Below are 17673 nucleotides of genomic sequence, written 5' to 3' on the forward strand. Positions count from 1 at the left end.
AAGTAAAAAAAAAAATGAAAAATGTTAGGTAGCTTCAATATCTCATATAATCATGAGAAAAAAAATCACTTTAGTTTTGAATAAACTAGTAAGTACTTCAAATAATGACATCCATCTCATCTATTATTTTCTGTGGACAGATTTTTCTGAGTACCCCTTGAGATGTTACTTGTTTTTTGTTTGTTTGTTTCACTATTTGTTGTGATGGTTAAGGGGTCCAATTTAAGTGTGTAATATTTGTTTTCCAAATCAACAAATGTTGTTCCCACTAACCCTCCTAGAGCCAGAGCATCCTTTCAGCTTACCCATCTCAATTTTGTTTTCTAATGAGTTTGCTTGGTTTTATAGTTGTATTCATTATTAGATTCATATAGTTCTGAATAATTTCATTGCCCATGAAAATGTAACCAGAGTATAGTAAAAACTAAATAATCATCAAAGAAATGCACTTCAATAGTATGAAAATGTTTCACATCAATCCTTTTCCTATCTATTTCTGACTAAATAAACCCACCTATCTCACTAAGCAAACATATTTTTAAATTGCCAGTGCACATCATATGTACCGGCCAGTCAATTAGACGGTTGGATGGACGGATGGACGGATGGTCAGTCACTTAGCCTTTTATATATATAGATATGCATAAACCATGGACAGACAATAGTGCAGTGAAGGCCTAGGGATGGGGTGGGAGCAGGTTGGAGGGGGTCAGTGAGGGGGAGAAGGGGACACCTGTAATACTTTCAACAGTAAAGATAAAATTTTTAAAAAGAGGAAAACACAGGGACACTAGATTAAGCACCTAATTACAATTTTTTGAATTGTTGTTTATTTTATTTTATTTCATTTTATTTTAGAGAGAGAGAGAGAGAGGAAGGGAGAGAGAGAAACATCAATTTGTTGTTCCACTTATTTATGCATTTATTGGCTGATTCTTGTATGTGCCCTGGCCGAACATCAAACTCGCAACCTTGGCATATGGGGATGATGCTCTAACCAGCTGAGCTACCCAGCCAGGGCCTTAACTATAATTCGTTAGAGGTTAGAGTAACCCTAACTATTGTAACAAAAATCCCTGAAATGTCAGTAGCTTGAACAAAAGAATTTCATTTCTTGCTCAGATAAAGTTCCATCTCAGGAACTGATTGACAGCTAGCTCTCCCCTACATGGTGATTTCAGACAAACTCGTTTGTCTTTTGGCCCTGCCGTTCAAGGCCTCATAATCTTCTGTGTTCAGCCAATGAAAGAAGAAAGCATGGGGGAAAACACTTCTGCTTCTTTAAAGCCACGGCCCAGAAGTAACACCCATCGCTTTTGCTCATATTTCACTGATGAAAAATAATGACAAATCATAGCAATTTATTAACACCTGTTTTGTTCTGGATACTGTGTTAATAATAAAAGACAGCACATGTGAAGTGACAATAATTAACTGCAATTTATTCACGTAATCATTCAACAAATGCTTATTGAACATCGATTGTGTGCCACTTCCTGGGCTGGAACTAAGGAACCAAGGATAATGCTTTCACTCCAGTGTATGAGACAGGCCTACAGGCCTGGAGGTGTTTAAGGGTTCCAATGTAGGAGCCCCAAACATAGAGGCTTCTCTGTCTCTTTTTTTCTCTAAAGAAAACTTCTGAGACAATTTGATCTTTGACATGTCCTGAAAAGGCATTAAAATGGTAATCAAAAGAAATGTTAAGAACTTTGTGGGACTTCCTTATACATACTTAAATTGTTTAGAATTTTTAATTACCTGTAGAAGGAACAGCAACATATTTTTAGAATGCCTGAGGCCTTTGAAGTCTCGACTTGGTCTTAGATCTTCAAAAAAATACCTAAAGGAATGTCAGAAAAGACCTCACAAATGGGATAGGATTTGGGTGCCTTGGAAAAAGAGTAGGGTTCAAAGGAGGAGAGGAAATGAGGGAAGGTGTGTGAGGTCAAAGAACTTGAATTGGGCTAGTCAGTAGACAGGGTCAGGCTATAATTACGGCCAGGAATGATCAGTTGTCATGGGGGGAGGTGGGATCCTCACTCCGGCTATGAGTTAGACAAATCAGGTCTGTCTTCCCTGGTGAACTGTGAGCACCTCAAGGGCAAGGACCATAGTCATCCTTTAACTCCAATCGTAAGTGCCTACCCAGGTTTGAAGAATTGAATAAAATTGAGTGTGTGCATTCACTTCTTATAAATTCTATGGTGAACAATACAACAAGGGGTACCTTTTAAATCAGATCTTGACTTCAAAAACCGTGTGTTGTTGGGTTGGGATGGAAGGAAGGTGAACGCTCTTATCAGATGGGCTTGGAATGCTTCTGACTTTTATCACAAATTAAATTTCTTCTCTGTACATTTCTCCTTCTGCCAGCCCCACTTACTTTGTGTGATAAATATGAAATCTTTTTCTTCACATAGTCTTTACCCCAGAAAACTGCCATTATCTATTCAACAAATGCCTATTGAACATGTTTATTCCTAAACATCTAAAGAATTGGAAAAACTGTTAGTTAAAATTTATTGTGGCATTTGTCACATTTTGTAGAACAAATTCTGATAATGTTTACAGTTTCCAATGTCTAGAGGGCTGCTACTTACTGTTTGTGCTGTTGTAGAAAGGAGAAAAGTTATATCACCACCTTGTTGTGCTTCTCAGAAACTAGAAAAAAGTGGCACAATCCTATCAATTTTCTGATAAGAGCTTGAATTCACAAGTACGGTGATTGGAAGAATTTGGTTTTCTCTAGGTAGAACTGAGATTGAAATTAGACTGAATCAAAATGATGGTCCTCACAATCTTTGCTGCCATTTGGAAGGACAATGATTTTTTTTTTAATTCTAGGGAAGTAAAAATTCTTAGCTTTTCAGGCACCAATCTAGGCCTGTTACTCGTTATTGACCACTAATAAGTCATAAGTGTCTTCTGCTGAGTCTAGACACCACCTCTGAATCAGCCCAGCATTCCAGGAGCCAGGACCCACGAGTCAGAGTTTATATTGCGGCGAAATTATTTGCTTTTCCTATTATATCTGAACTACTTCACCTGTAGCAATTTGAGAAGGAAAAAATGAATATAATCCTATAATATTTACAGAAATATCAGTACCCTTTAAAATTCTGATTAGTGCTACTAATCCCTATAGACTCTTTCAACACTGCTGGAAACTAGTAAAATCTAATTAACTATATCCTGGAAGGGACTGGTGGATAATAGCTTAGCAACTAAAAAAGCTCATCAGAGATAAAAAATAAACTTTAAAAGTCCTCTTAGTGTCCTTAATAATCATAATATTGAGGAAGGAAAAAAGAAGAGGAGGCAAAAATTGACAAAATAAATATTGTAAATTTGGGAGTCAGACAATATAACTATAGGAAAGTCAAACCACATTTACTTTTTGAAGCAAGACAGTCAAATACAAAGTAAACAAACAAATATAGGACAAAAAAAAGCAAACACATAGGGTGCATACCCATAGCAAAAATCACTTGCCTTTTTCACAGAAATCTCACACTGAGCATATATGCAATTTTAGAAAATTCAACACATCATTTTGTGCAACCCCTGGTACATGAAATGAGACTTCACCCTAGCCAGTTTGGCTCAGTGGATAGAGGTGGCCTTCAGACTGAAGGGTCCCAGGTTTGATTCTGGTCAAGGGCACAGCTTGAGAAGCAAGAGATAGTGTTTAGAAAAAGGCAGATACCTGCAAACCTCCCTTTGTAAGACATACTTTCAGAGGCAGCTGGGGCTGTGCCAAGTGATCTAAGATAACAATGCTTCCCTAGGTGGAAGCACAGTATGCAGCCTTAGCCCTGAAGTCAGCTTAAATGCTCATTCCACTGGGTCTGCCACAAAGGCACATTACACTGCAGATTTCAAAGAAAAATCTATGCACACACAGGAAGGTGCCTAGATCTTCTCTAAAGAATTGAGTACTTTAGTTGTGTCATTAAGCTGAGTTTTTTTTTAAAAGTTATTTCATTTTTTTTAAAAAATTTACTAATACAACCTCAAGCACCAGCTAGCTTAAGCGACAGGTACTTCATAAAGTTCACTTTTTATTATTCTCGGCTCAAAAGCAAATAACACTTCTACAGGTGCCCTTCATATTGAAAGGCTTTATTTGCCTGCAATAGACTCTCTATTGACTAAAACCTTATCTGTACTTCACAAGACGGATTGCTTTTCCCATCACCTTTTAAAGAGATGTAGCCTGTCCCCAGGGGACAAAGGAAAACAGACTCATAAAAGAGATGGTGCAACAGGAGCTGGCCGATGGCCAAAGCTGGAACAATTTGAGCAATAAACAAGTAATGTGGTGTTGGATTATAACCCAAAGAATAAAATATATGTCCCTGGGTCCATACTGACATAAATAGATAATATAAATCGGTATCAACAGCACTTTTCTAAAGGTAATTTCCTCAAAACTAGCAGCTACTATCCCCTTGGGACTGAATCATAAATGTATGTGCAGATAAATATAAATTATTGAAAGTAACTAAGTGGTGAAGAGACAAATCCCTTACAAAAAAATTCTAAATCATATATGTACATATTTCCCCCTCCAGGAGGTGGAGCTTAACCCCCCACCCTTGAAGGTGGGCTAGCCTTATTGACTCACCTCTAAAAAACCCAGTTGGGAAAGGGAAAAATAGAATCCTGGCAAATGCTCCCTTAACCTAGTGACAAAGGTTAACACCTCCATTGATGTCATGGATGTTATGTACTCCTGATGGGATGTAATGAAAAGGGCACTTTACCTCCACGGTATTCTTTCCTAGAAACCCATACCCCAGTCTAATCATGAGAAAAACATCAGACAAACCAAGATGGGTGATATTCTACAGGATACCTGGCCAGTAATCCTCAAGACCATTAAGGACATGAAAAATGAGCAAAGATTGAGAAATCGTCACAGACCAAAAGCCACTGAGAAGATATAATAACTAATTACAATGTGGATACCATGGATTGAAACAGAGAGAGGACATTAATGGAAAAACTAGTCAAATCCAAAGATAGTCTGGAATTTAGTAATGAATCAATACAGCTTTCTTAGTTTTGATAAATGTACTATGATAATGTAATAAATTAACAATGGATGAAATAGGTGAGGGGTATACAGAACTCCCTATTTGTCTTTACAATGTTTCTATAAATCTAAAATTATACCAAAATTTAAAAGTTTATACTACAATTTTATCTTATTGTATGCTCCTGCCTGGAGCATGGCAGGATTTTATAGCTAATGAATTGCCAAACCCAAGTAGCACAGTTAAAGGGTTTAGAAATCTAAATGAGTTCAACAGCCAGGGGTGGAGTGGCAACAACAGACTGTAGAATGAAAGAAAAAGCAATGTTTGTTCTTCACTGAACAAACTAAGTATTATTTGTGTAGTAGTCTGAGAAGCAGAATATGTTCTGATCATGACAAAAATTGAGGCCCTCCTCTTTAGGTCAGCAAAATTGATAAGGTAAAAGTCCAAATCAATATGTTGACCAGAGTACACAGAAACACAACTGTGTGTTGGCTATCCAAAAAGGACTATGTTTAATGGTAGAAAGGACTCAAATGAAAAATATGTTTTAGACAAATTCCTCAAATTATCTTTATGAGTTATTTAAGATCTACACTAATAAAAGAGAAACATGCAAATTGGTGTCACTCCACTATGCCCACCAGCCAATCAGAGCGACTATGCAAATTAACCCAACAAAGATGGCGGTTAATTTGCATACGCAGGCACTGAGTGAAGACTGAAGACTCTGGCCAGAGTGAAGACTAAAGACTGAAGACTGAAGACTGGGGTAGAGCAAGATGGCGGCATAGGTAAACACCGGAGACTGCTGCCGCAAACAACCACTTCAAAAATACAACTAAAAGATGGAACGGACATCACCCAGAACCACAGGAAGGCTGGCTGAGGAGAGACTCTTCAACTAGAAGGAAAAATAACAGCACACCGAGGCTCAGAGGAGGCGCAGTGTGGAAAATACTCAGGTGCGGAGGTGCGCGCGCAAAGCGGGCTGGTGGCTGAGAGCGCGGTTGTCGTTTTCGGTCAGGGGGGAGTCTCAGACTCTGAGCTCCAGATACGGGCGAATCGCTGGGGACTCGGACCCAAACGGGAGAAGCGGGAGTGTCTGGCATCAGTTGGAAGGCAGCTTTCCCTCCGAGGTTTGCAGCGGTTCCGGGGGTTCTGAGAAGCAGAGCCTCTGGGAACAGGACTGAGGGCACCATAACGGCTCCCTCCGCCCGCCCTGTTGAGCCCGCCCCGCCCAAGCCCTGCGCAGAGCCATTTGCCAGATCGCCTCAGGCAAAGGCTAGATTAGCACCTCCCCAGAGGACAGAAGTTTTCCGCGGCAGACACAGCTGATTCACACAGCCAGTCGGCCTGGTGGTCAAATCCCTCTAGTATTAACTACAACAATCAAGGCTCAACTAGAACAAGACTGCGCACAAAGACCACTAGGGGGTGCACCAAGAAAGCATAAAAAATGCGGAGACAAAAAAACATGACAGAAATGGAGGATATAGAGCTAAAAATCGCAATTTTGAGGGCTTGCAAAAATGTGCTAGAAGCTGTCAATAAACTTGAGGAGAGAGTCACGAAAACTAATGAGACCCTCGATGCTATGATAAAGAACCAACTAGAAATTAAGCATACACGGACTGAAATAAAGAATATTATACAGACACCCAATAGCAGACCAGAGGAGCGCAAGAATCAAGTCAAAGATTTGAAATGCGAAGAAGCAAAAAACACCCAACCGGAAAAGCAAAATGAAAAAAGAATCCGAAAATACGAAGATAGTGTAAGGAGCCTCTGGGACAGCTTCAAGCGTACCAACATCAGAATAATAGGGGTGCCAGAAGATGAGAGACAGCAAGATATTGAAAACCTATTTGAAGAAATAATGGCAGAAAACTTCCCCCACCTGGTGAAAGAAATGGACTTACAGGTCCAAGAAGCGCAGAGAACCCCAAACAAAAGGAATCCAAAGAGGACCACACCAAGACACATCATAATTAAAATGCCAAGAGCAAAAGACAAAGAGAGAATCTTAAAAGCAGCAAGAGAAAGAGACTCAATTACCTACAAGGGAATACCCATACGACTGTCAGCTGATTTCTCAACAGAAACTTGGCAGGCCAGAAGGGAATGGCAAGAAATATTCAAAGTGCTGAATACCAAGAACCTACAACCAAGAATACTTTATCCAGCAAAGCTATCATTCAGAATTGAAGGTCAGATAAAGAGCTTCACAGATAAGGAAAAGCTAAAGGAGTTCATCACCACTAAACCAGTATTATACGAAATGCTGAAAGGTATCCTTTAAGAAGAGGAAGAAGAAAAAGGTAAAGATACAAATTGTGAACAACAAACATGCATCTATCAACAAGTGAATCTAAGAATCAAGTGAATAAATAATCTGATGTACAGAATGAACTGGTGATTATAATGAATCAGGGACATAGAAAGGGAATGGACTGACTATTCTTGGGGGGGAAAGGGGAATGGGAGATGCGGGAAGAAACTGGACAAAAATCGTGCACCTATGGATGAGGACAGTGGGTGGGGAGTGAGGGCGGAGGGTGGGGCGGGAACTGGGCTGAAGACTGAAGAGGCTTGGCTTTTCCACTGTGGCCTGACCAAAGGCCTGGGTCCTGGGTGCCGGAGGAAAACCGGTGCCAGCAGCCAGGGGAAGGAAGGCCTATTGCGCAAATCTTCATGCAGCGGGCTTCTAGTGTTATTATACTATCCAACCTTTATATTATCATCACCAAAGTACTAAAATCACTTGGCCAATAAATTGTATCAAGTTCATGCCCCCCCAGTCCTCTAAATTACTTTCTATTTCCCCTCAGGCATTTAACTCTGAAGATTTCATTCCCTACCCGACCTCTCTACTCCGTCCATCACACCTACAGATCCCGTGGCCTCATTAAAGAATTCTCAACCACCTTCTTGCATTTGGCACCTTTTCTGGATTTGTCTTCTAAATAATCTCTTCAAAATGACATTTTGAATGAATGGAGCTGATTTATGAGTAAGGGGTTATGTATCTACTTTCCACATAAGCTTTATGTCAATGAGGGGAACTACCTGTATAACTTGCCCTTTTTCTCCTCATCTTTGCTTAGAAACATACAATTGTGTTTCCAAAAGATCCAAAGAAAACATGGGCATAATTTGTGGCATATGTTCTAAAAGTCTAATTCACAAGACAACTACAAATGTTTACTAAGGAACTATGTCAAGTGGGCTGACAAGTGCATAATATTTTGATCAATATATATTGGGTTTGCATTACATTTCATCACTTTTACCACTGAAGAATAAATTTTAAAGGTCTAGATTAAACATTCAAAGACTCAAACACAAGTAAATACTCCTTAGTTCAATATGGAGATAAAATATCCATTGGTATGTCAACACATGAGCATGCTCAGCAAACAATAGATTGAACACATGTTTATTGAGTACTTAAGTGTCAGGAAATGTGCAAGTACTTTGGCAAGTGCTATCTCATTTTATTCTCTCTAAAATACGTAAGGTAGGTAAAATTATCTTCATTTTTTCAAATTGTGACACCAAACCTCCAAAGATTGTTCACTCAAAGGATAATTGATGTGTTACTTAAATAAAATAACATTAGCCGCTTTCACTGACAAACTCCAAAATATTAGTGCTTTAATAAAATAAAATGTTATTTCTCACTTATATCACTATCTAATACAGATCAGAAGGGGACCCATGACACTTCCATCCCACCCAACTGATGAATAGAGATTGAGCATAGGGATGGTACATTAGAAGTTTTTGTAGACAAGGCCTAAGAGTGCCACATACCACTTCTGCTTACATTCCATTCCCCCAAAATGACACCTGTTCTGTTAATAAGGAAAAACTAAATGTTTTCTCCCCAACATAGAATATAAGATAAAGATGACTACTCTCACTACTGGTAATCAACATAGTACTGGAAGGTCTAGCTACTTCAATAAGGCAAGAAAAGGCATTCTGATGAGAGAGAAGAAATAAGTGTTCCAATTTGCAAATGACATGATCATCTATGTAAAAAACTCCAAGAATCTACCCCAAAAGTCCTATAATTAATAAGTGAATTAAGCAAAGTTGCATAACATGAGATCAACACACAAAATCAATTACATTTCTATATTATAAAAATAAACATGTGGAAACTGAAATTAAAAACACGATGCCATTTACGTTCACTCCAAAGAAAATCAAATATTTAGGTATAAATCTAACATAACATGTGCAGAATTTTATGCTAAAAGTTATAAAATACTAAGGACATAAAAAGAAACTTGAAGAGAAAATAAAAAGATGATAGAATTAAAACCAAGCATATCAATAATTACATTAAGTTTAAGTGATCAAAGTATCTTAATGAAAAGGAAGAGAATGTCAGGTCAGATAAAATGCAAGACCTAACTAGAAGCTGTCTATAAGACATAGATAGGCTAAAAGTAGAAGGATAGAAAAAATATATACCATACAAAAAAAAATATTTATGAAGGCTAGGAAGTGAATTTAACAAACAATTAGAGAGATAAAATTAGTAATATGAGGGGAAGCTGTCACTCCTGAAATAACAAAAAAAGAAGTTGGCACATATTGGAGATTTAGTCTAAAAATGATTTAAAGAACTTTGGGCAAATTGAAAACAACCAAAGAAGGGATAAAAGAATATGGTGAATTATTAATAGTTACTGAAAACCATAATATCATACAAAATAAACATCAGAATATTATAAGGGACAAATGGACACATTACATAATGATGTAATGGTCAATTCATCAAGAAGACATAATTCTAAATGAGTATGTATCTAATAACAAGTCTTCAAAATACATTACTCAAAAACTAACAGAACTTGCCTGGCCGGTGTGGCTCAGGGTTTGATTTCTGGTCAGGACACATGTTTTGATTATGGTAGCTCTGTAGTATAAGTTGAAGTTAGGTAACATGAGACCTCCAGCTTCTTTCTTTTTCTCAGAATTTGTTTGGCTATTTGGAGTCTTTTGTGGTTCCATACAAATCTGATGCTTTCTCTTTCTATTTCTTTAAAAAATGACATTGGAATTTTTATGGGAATTGCATTAAATTTGTAAATTGCTTTGGGTAATATGGCCATTTTAACTATGTTGATTCTTCCAATCCATGAGCATGGAATATTTTTCCATTTTGTTGTGACTTTTTCAATCTCTTTTAATCCTTTGTAATTTTCAGTATATAGGTCTTTCATGATTTTTGTTAAGTTTACTCCCAGGTAGTTTATTCTTTTGGTAGTAATTGCAAAAGGAATTGTTTGTTTTTTTCATTTTGAGAAATGTTTTTATATGTGGACTTCTGTCCAGAATATATAAACATCTCCTTAAACTATATGTACTCTGTTTGAACTTTACAATGATAACGTTTTTCTATTAGTATGAATATAATAAACTCATAACAACCACATTATGTCCCAATCACAATTTAAATAAATGAATAAGAAAATAAGAATAAAGAACCCACACTCTAATATCTCCTTTACATCTTCCTTTGCTCCCACTGAAGATCAAATTGAGAAACATTCTACTATCCACCCTTCCTTTGCTTGGACAGACAAAAAAAAATATTTATGAAGGCTGAGGAAGTGAATTTAACAAACAATTAGAGAGATAAAATTAGTAATATGAGGGCAAGCTGTCACTCCTGAAATAACAAAAAAAAGAAGTTGGCACATATTGGAGATTTTGTCTAAAAATGATTTAAAGAACTTTGGGCAAAATGAAAACAACCAAAGAAGGGAGGAAAGAATATGGTGAATTATTAATAGTTACTGAAAACCAATAGAAGGCTAGATAAGATAGTGAAATTAAAAGTAAGTTGAGTCCTGGCTGGCATGACGGATGGACCATTGGCCCACAAACCAAAGGGTCATAGGTTTAATTCCCAGTCAAGAGCATGTACTTGGGTTTGATCCCAGCCCTGGTTAGGCACGTGCAGGAAACAACCAATCTCTCTCTCTCTCTCTCTCTCTCTCTCTCTCTCTGTTTTTCTCCTCCCTCCCTTCCACTCTCTCAAAAAATCAATGGAAAAATATCCTCAGGTGAAGATTTTCACAAACAAAACAAAAAAAATGAGTTGATTGTGCTCATGGCCTCCCTCATCTCTCTGATGCTATGACCGTCACTGGACAGTATCACCAGAGGCTCTGGAGTATCTTGGCTCATGGGAGCAGCATGCACTAACCATTTGGTTTAGAGTGATTCTCTCCTACTCATTTTTTAATGAAAAACCATTGAAATATGGTTTTGGACTACACTGCTATTTCCCATGTCATAATTAGAGCAGAAACTGAAAGTCACAAACCTCCAAGAAGTTCCTGCATCAACTCCGGATAGGCTGTGTCTGTTTTAACTATGATCATTGCAGTTAATTTTCCATTCTGATGGACTAATAAAAGTTTGCTGTGTTTTTGTTAACATTTGTATTGGTTCTGCAGAATGTGTCTTGAGTTAAGTGTTAATATAGTCCCTCCTCCCCTACTACATGAAAAGCTAAAGAGATTTAAGAGATTTTCAGGGACTATTTAACCAGCACTGTTCTAATTAGAAATCATACTACCACCTAAGGACTTGGTAGTGATTATAACCATGTGTCATTTCCTTAAGAAGGTTAAAAGGAAGCCAAGATAATTGAGGTTAGATCATTTTTTTAGTATGGCTGTTTCTTTGGCCTCTTCACTGCCCCCAATATGATCCCTTAAATTACTCAAGAAATCCTACTTACTTGGGGTCCCCAGGCCCCACTGACTGACTACCAGCCTCCTCTGTTACTGCTTTCCTGCTTCCTCTTTTACATTTCACTACAAAAATGCTCTTTGTCCCAATGTAAAGGATATGGAGTGCAGCAGCAAAGAAAATAGTAAATAGCCTAGGTAAAAAAGACAGTCTTAACAATGAAAACAACCTGCACCCCATATCTCCTCCACAGTTACTACCTTATTTTTCTGCTCCCCTTATGAGTAAAACTCTTAATTTGCTCTTATTCACTCTCTATTTCCTCTCCTCCCACTCTTCCTTGAAACTACATTCAGCCTTTGATCACTCTTTCTTATTTGATACACTTTCTTCACATGGAATTGAATGATCCACCATCATTCTCTTCCACCTCAGTAGCTATTCTTTGCGGGTCCATCCTTACCTACCTGACCTTTAAGCAGTGAAGAGCTCCAAGGCCCAGTTCAATCTATCTCACCCCACCATTCAAAAGAATGTGTCATTATGAAATAAAAGATGGCAAGCTGGATGTGTGCAGAAGTTTGGGGGACTGACAGCACAAGGATACAAAACTTAACTCCTACTCTGCAAGGCTTGGGCACAAAATTAACCAGGAAGTCACATTAAAGAACTAACAATGTCAATCTAGAGGCAGTTAAAAAGATGAATCAGGCATACATCCTACCCTCCAGAAATGTATAGTCTGCTGAGGGGGAAATGAAAAATAGTTACAAAATAGGGACAAAATGGTGTCATCAGAGAAATGATAATTAGAAGTTATGAGAGCTCAGAAAAATAGAGCAGCTTTTAAAAGTTCTACGAGGCTGAGTTATTTCTGATTATTTTTACTGCATGCTTTCAAAATAATTACATTTCTTAATTGCCTCTATTATCAAATAGAAATTTCTAAAGTTTTCTGTCCCTTATTCATGCTGTTCTCTATACTCAGTCTTACAGGCTCAGTAGGAAAGCCTTTCAATTGAGAACTATTCATCCCAGCAAACCTCAAGAACCCAAGAAAAACATAACTATAGATTAATATTTACAGAGAAAAAAAACTTTATTTAATTTTATTAAAGAGAAAGAGGTCAAAATTGAGAAATAAACATAGGGACACAGGGGAAATAGAGAGAGGTTGCCCCAAGTAGCTTGCAGCTGGCAGTTGGCTCAACTGCAATCAGAAGCCAGGTCTGTCTGATTCCAGAGCCCATACTTTTTCAATGTGTAAGCCTGGTCTCAAACATAAATGCACATTTAAACTGATTATAAAAGGAGGGCAAGGTACCAGTGGGAAAAACAAAACACATCCAATTTACAAGAAAAGGGGGATTGTTGATAGAGCAAGTCCCTTGGAAGAACTAGAGAAACACAAGACATCCGAAAGAGGGTACATCCGCAGAAAACACTGTAAAAGCATAATGGAAACAGAGGCAGAATGTTTCTCTTTTAACTGCAGAAAGACAGAAACTGTCTTTAAAACAAATGCCCTATTTTGGGTCTTTAGTGAAGTCATCATTGTTTTCTTTCCGTTTCTATATCTAAAGGATAAATGACACCTTTTTCACTTAGGCTAGAGATTTTTTATTCCTGCTCCGTGACTTCTCGTCCCCACTCCACCCAAAGAACCTCACCACTTTCACTCCCATTCACACACCCCTCACCTGCTCCTGCCCTCATCTTTTCCTGAAATCATTGTGTCTGTTAGTCCTAATCTACATCAATCTTAAAAATGATTAAACACCCTTTTGAGATGGGCTCTCACCTGGCCCCCAATTTCCAAATTAAAAAAAAAAAAGATGAAACACCAGTTTTTCTTCAGTTTTCCTGGACCTAAACCCATAGAGTCTAATCAAATTATTTGATTGGTGTTCTGACCAGCAGCCATTAGCTGTGAATATCTCTATGTGGGTTTTGATTGTCTTGTGAATATACATTTATATTTAACTTTACTTTTTAAAAATCCCTTACAGCTATGCATTCAGTAAGTGTTACTATCTCATTGACTACCCAACTTAATCACAGCTATCCAAAAAAATAGAGATGGATGGATGGATGGATAGATAGATAGATAGATATATAGATAGATAGATAGAAAGAAAGAAAGAAATAGGACAGAAATATTCACCAAAACTCAACACATTTTTTAAATGCAGAGATCTTCAAGCTTCACGATGATGCTGATTCACAGTCGGTTTGCTGTATTACTCTGAGAACAATTTGCCACGAACATCAAAGTAACCTGATAAGCTTTTTTCTCTCTTTTCTCCATAGAAGTGCACAGTCAGATATATAAAATGTCAGAAATAATTAGACAAAATCGAGCAATCCCACTGAGACACTAAAATATCTCTGGAGTTGAATATTTGCTATGAAACTATAAAATCTGGTTTGAAGGATACTTATTACAAACAAATATAATTTTTCAATGCAATGATCCCAAATAAGCATGATATAATGTGAACATATTTTTTCAAATGTAAAAGACAGCCTTTTATATATAAATGTGTACTGTGTATAAAAGAATAAATATAAATGAGGAAGAAAATCAGGTGGAAAACAGACTTAAATTTGGTAATGTCTTTATCAGAAAGAGTTTGGGTACTCAAAAAAGGTATCCTTTGAGGAATAATGTGAAGACGAAGTTTACATTCAGAGAGGGAAAAGAAAGTTATGTCAAAATTGTGTAAACATTTTATTAATACCAACATATTATCACATATTACAGGAAAAACAATATGGCTTTTTCATTCATTAACCAGGAGCATACTATTTTCCAGGACCCCTCCATTCAGAAGAGATGCTGTGGTGCTTTCCTTTACCCACCCAAAATGGAACACAGGAGACTACATAGCTGAAGAAATTACAACCTCCCCACAAATGAGGGACATTCAAGTCTAAGTAGTTTCCAGCTGAAGGAAAATAACCAACAGCTTCTCCACAGGGTCGACTGGAACGGGGAGAACATGAACATCACTAACTGTACCACAGAAGCCAGTGTGGCTGGGAGAGCCAAGACCATCACTGAGAAGATGCTCATCTCCATGACTCTGGTCATCATCACCACCCTGACCATGTTGCTAAACCTGGCCGTGATTATGGCCATCTGCACCACCAAGAAGCTCCACCAGCCTGCCAACTACCTGATCTGTTCTCTGGCCGTGACAGACCTCCTGGTGGCAGTGCTAGTCATGCCCTTGAGCATCATGTACATTGTCATGGACAGCTGGAAGCTAGGGTACTTCATCTGCGAGGTGTGGCTGAGTGTGGACATGACCTGCTGCACCTGCTCCATCCTCCATCTCTGTGTGATTGCCCTGGACAGGTACTGGGCCATCACCAATGCTGTTGAGTATGCCAGGAAGAGGACCGCCAAGAGGGCAGGACTGATGATCCTCACTGTCTGGACGATCTCCATCTTCATCTCCATGCCCCCTCTGTTCTGGAGGAGCCACCGCCAACTCAGCCCGCCCCCCAGTCAGTGCACCATCCAGCATGACCATGTCATCTACACCATTTACTCCACTCTTGGGGCATTTTATATCCCCTTGACTTTGATACTGATTCTCTATTACCGGATTTACCACGCAGCCAAGAGCCTTTACCAGAAAAGAGGGTCAAGCCGGCACTTAAGCAACAGAAGCACAGACAGCCAAAATTCATTTGCGAGTTGTAAACTTACACAGACTTTCTGTGTGTCTGACTTCTCCACCTCAGACCCTACCACAGAGTTTGAAAAGTTCCACACCTCCATCAGGATCCCTCCCTTTGACAATGATCTAGATCACCCGGGAGAGCGCCAGCAGATCTCTAGTACCAGGGAGCGCAAGGCAGCGCGCATCCTAGGACTGATTTTGGGTGCATTCATTTTGTCATGGCTTCCATTTTTCATCAAAGAGTTGATTGTAGGTCTGAGCATCTATACCGTGTCTTCTGAAGTGGCCGATTTTTTCACATGGCTTGGTTATGTTAATTCTCTGATCAACCCTCTGCTCTACACTAGTTTTAATGAAGACTTTAAGCTGGCTTTTAAAAAGCTCATTAGGTGCCGAGAACATACTTAGATTGTAAAAAACCAAAAGGCATGAATTTGACCAGCCTCCTGAGTGGACGGGGTTAATTCTTGAACATTGTTGGTTCAGAGAGTTTGTAAGTATGTGTGGTCTTGTTTTTTTGTTTGTTCTGTTCTGTTTGAGGCTTGTTATTTGGTGTGCTGTTTTCTACTTCCGGTCCTGTTTGTGGTACATAATTTCAAATAAACATGATCATACAAAAACAGATATTTCATAAAAGTAGTAATAAAGTGAACTAGTAAATACTTTTTATTAGCCATTTCAGTGAACCCTGCAATTAAAGAATGTCAAAATAAATCTTTATTTGCAGAATTTCTTATTACTTATAAATCAAATCTCTGATAATTGGTCCTCATGTGGCATTAAATCCAAGGTTATCGCTCCAAATGCTTACAGATTCCAAGGAGGATTGCATGACTACACAAAGCACACAAAAGGGGTGTGCTGCCATCTACTGCTTGCAGACGTGAGCCAAAACCTTTTACTGTGACTACATAGCTCACTCCTTTCAAGCATAAATAGTACAGATAGCATGCCTTTTCAGTTCCTGGTTATATAAGCTTCATCATTCTCTAAAAAGAACCTAGAATGAATAATTTCCTATGTCTTTGATTATGACTATAAAACACAAGCAAATAAGAAATAACCTAAATCTATGTTAGTCATTGTGTTGCTATATTACCTGAAAGGCACATGGGGTCTCCTCCCATTTGAAGTGTCCCAGCTAAGCCTCAAATACATTCTCTCACTCCAGCAGGATTAAGGTGAGAGTACATGTCAAATTTGGGGAACTTTGACAGCAGCTGAATGGGGTGCAGTGTTTAAATGAGGGGATATATTATCTGAAGAACTTTATTGGAGAATGTTACTAATGCAATTGTGCAATTGAAAAAGAAAACTAAAAGTTGAAAATTTATGTTTATAGCAAAAGCCACCCATCAAGAAACAAGTGTGGAATTGTGTCTCCTAGAATCTCCATGGCATCCATGCCAGGAGGCTGGATGGGGGGACATGTGGCCACACTGTGGCCTGACTCAGCCTCCCCTGGCCTGTAGTGACCACTCTAAGTCATGTGGAGGAGCTCATCACTAAATCGACAGTGATAACAGAGAGGACTGAAAGTTTGTAAATTCTTGTATACGCCTAAGAAAATGACTATTCTAAACCTCTGCTCCTTGTCTTTCGCCCACAGCCTCTCCTTATCTCTTCAGTCTCCACAGATCGTCTTTTTACTTTGTTTGCCAAGAACACATTAATTTGCCCCCTCTCCACCTCCACATTTTAGCCCTTAACTCTATCCCCCTCCCAACCCTTCTTTTTTCTTTTTTCTTTTTTTTTAATCCTCACCTGAGGATATTTTTCCATTGATTTTTAGAGGAGAGTGGAAGAGAGGAGGAGAGACAGAGAGAGAGAAACATTGATGTGAGAGAGACACATTGATTGGTTGCCTCCTGCACACACCCCAATCAGGGCCAGGGATTAAGCCTGCCACCAACTACATACATGCCCTTGATCAGAATCAAACCTGGGACCCTTAAGTCCACAGGCCAATGCTCTATCTACTGAGCCAAACCGGCTAGAGCCCACCCCTTCTTCTTTAATCTCACATGTTAATTTGCTCAAGCCTCTTGGACACTAGAGTAAACTTCCTGTGGCCCTTGTACACTGCCAGATAACATCTTCCTGGCACAGTGATTCTCAGAGTGGCATCTCCGGACCAGCAGCATTAGCACCATCTGGGAACTTGTTCAAAATGCAAAATCCAGGGCCCCACAAAGACCTATTCAGTCAGAAGTTCT

At 38.6% G+C, this 17673-nt stretch overlaps 1 protein-coding gene across 1 annotated transcript; it reads left to right on the forward strand.

The window, feature by feature from the left end:
• Positions 1-14544: 14544 nt before the first annotated feature.
• HTR1E (5-hydroxytryptamine (serotonin) receptor 1E, G protein-coupled) lies at positions 14545-16079 on the forward strand. Its single transcript, XM_005858195.2, has one exon. The coding sequence runs from the start codon at positions 14768-14770 to the stop codon at positions 15863-15865; it is 1098 nt and encodes a 365-aa protein (XP_005858257.1). The 5' UTR covers positions 14545-14767; the 3' UTR covers positions 15866-16079.
• Positions 16080-17673: the final 1594 nt, after the last annotated feature.

This window comes from Myotis brandtii, unplaced genomic scaffold (assembly GCF_000412655.1).
Source record: "Myotis brandtii unplaced genomic scaffold, ASM41265v1 scaffold1160, whole genome shotgun sequence".
Classification (NCBI taxonomy): domain Eukaryota; kingdom Metazoa; phylum Chordata; class Mammalia; order Chiroptera; family Vespertilionidae; genus Myotis; species Myotis brandtii.

What these genes read in the sequence shown, in the direction of transcription:
- HTR1E (XM_005858195.2), top strand. Translation starts at nt 14,768, where the DNA reads ATGAACATCACTAACTGTACCACAGAAGCCAGTGTGGCTGGGAGAGCC.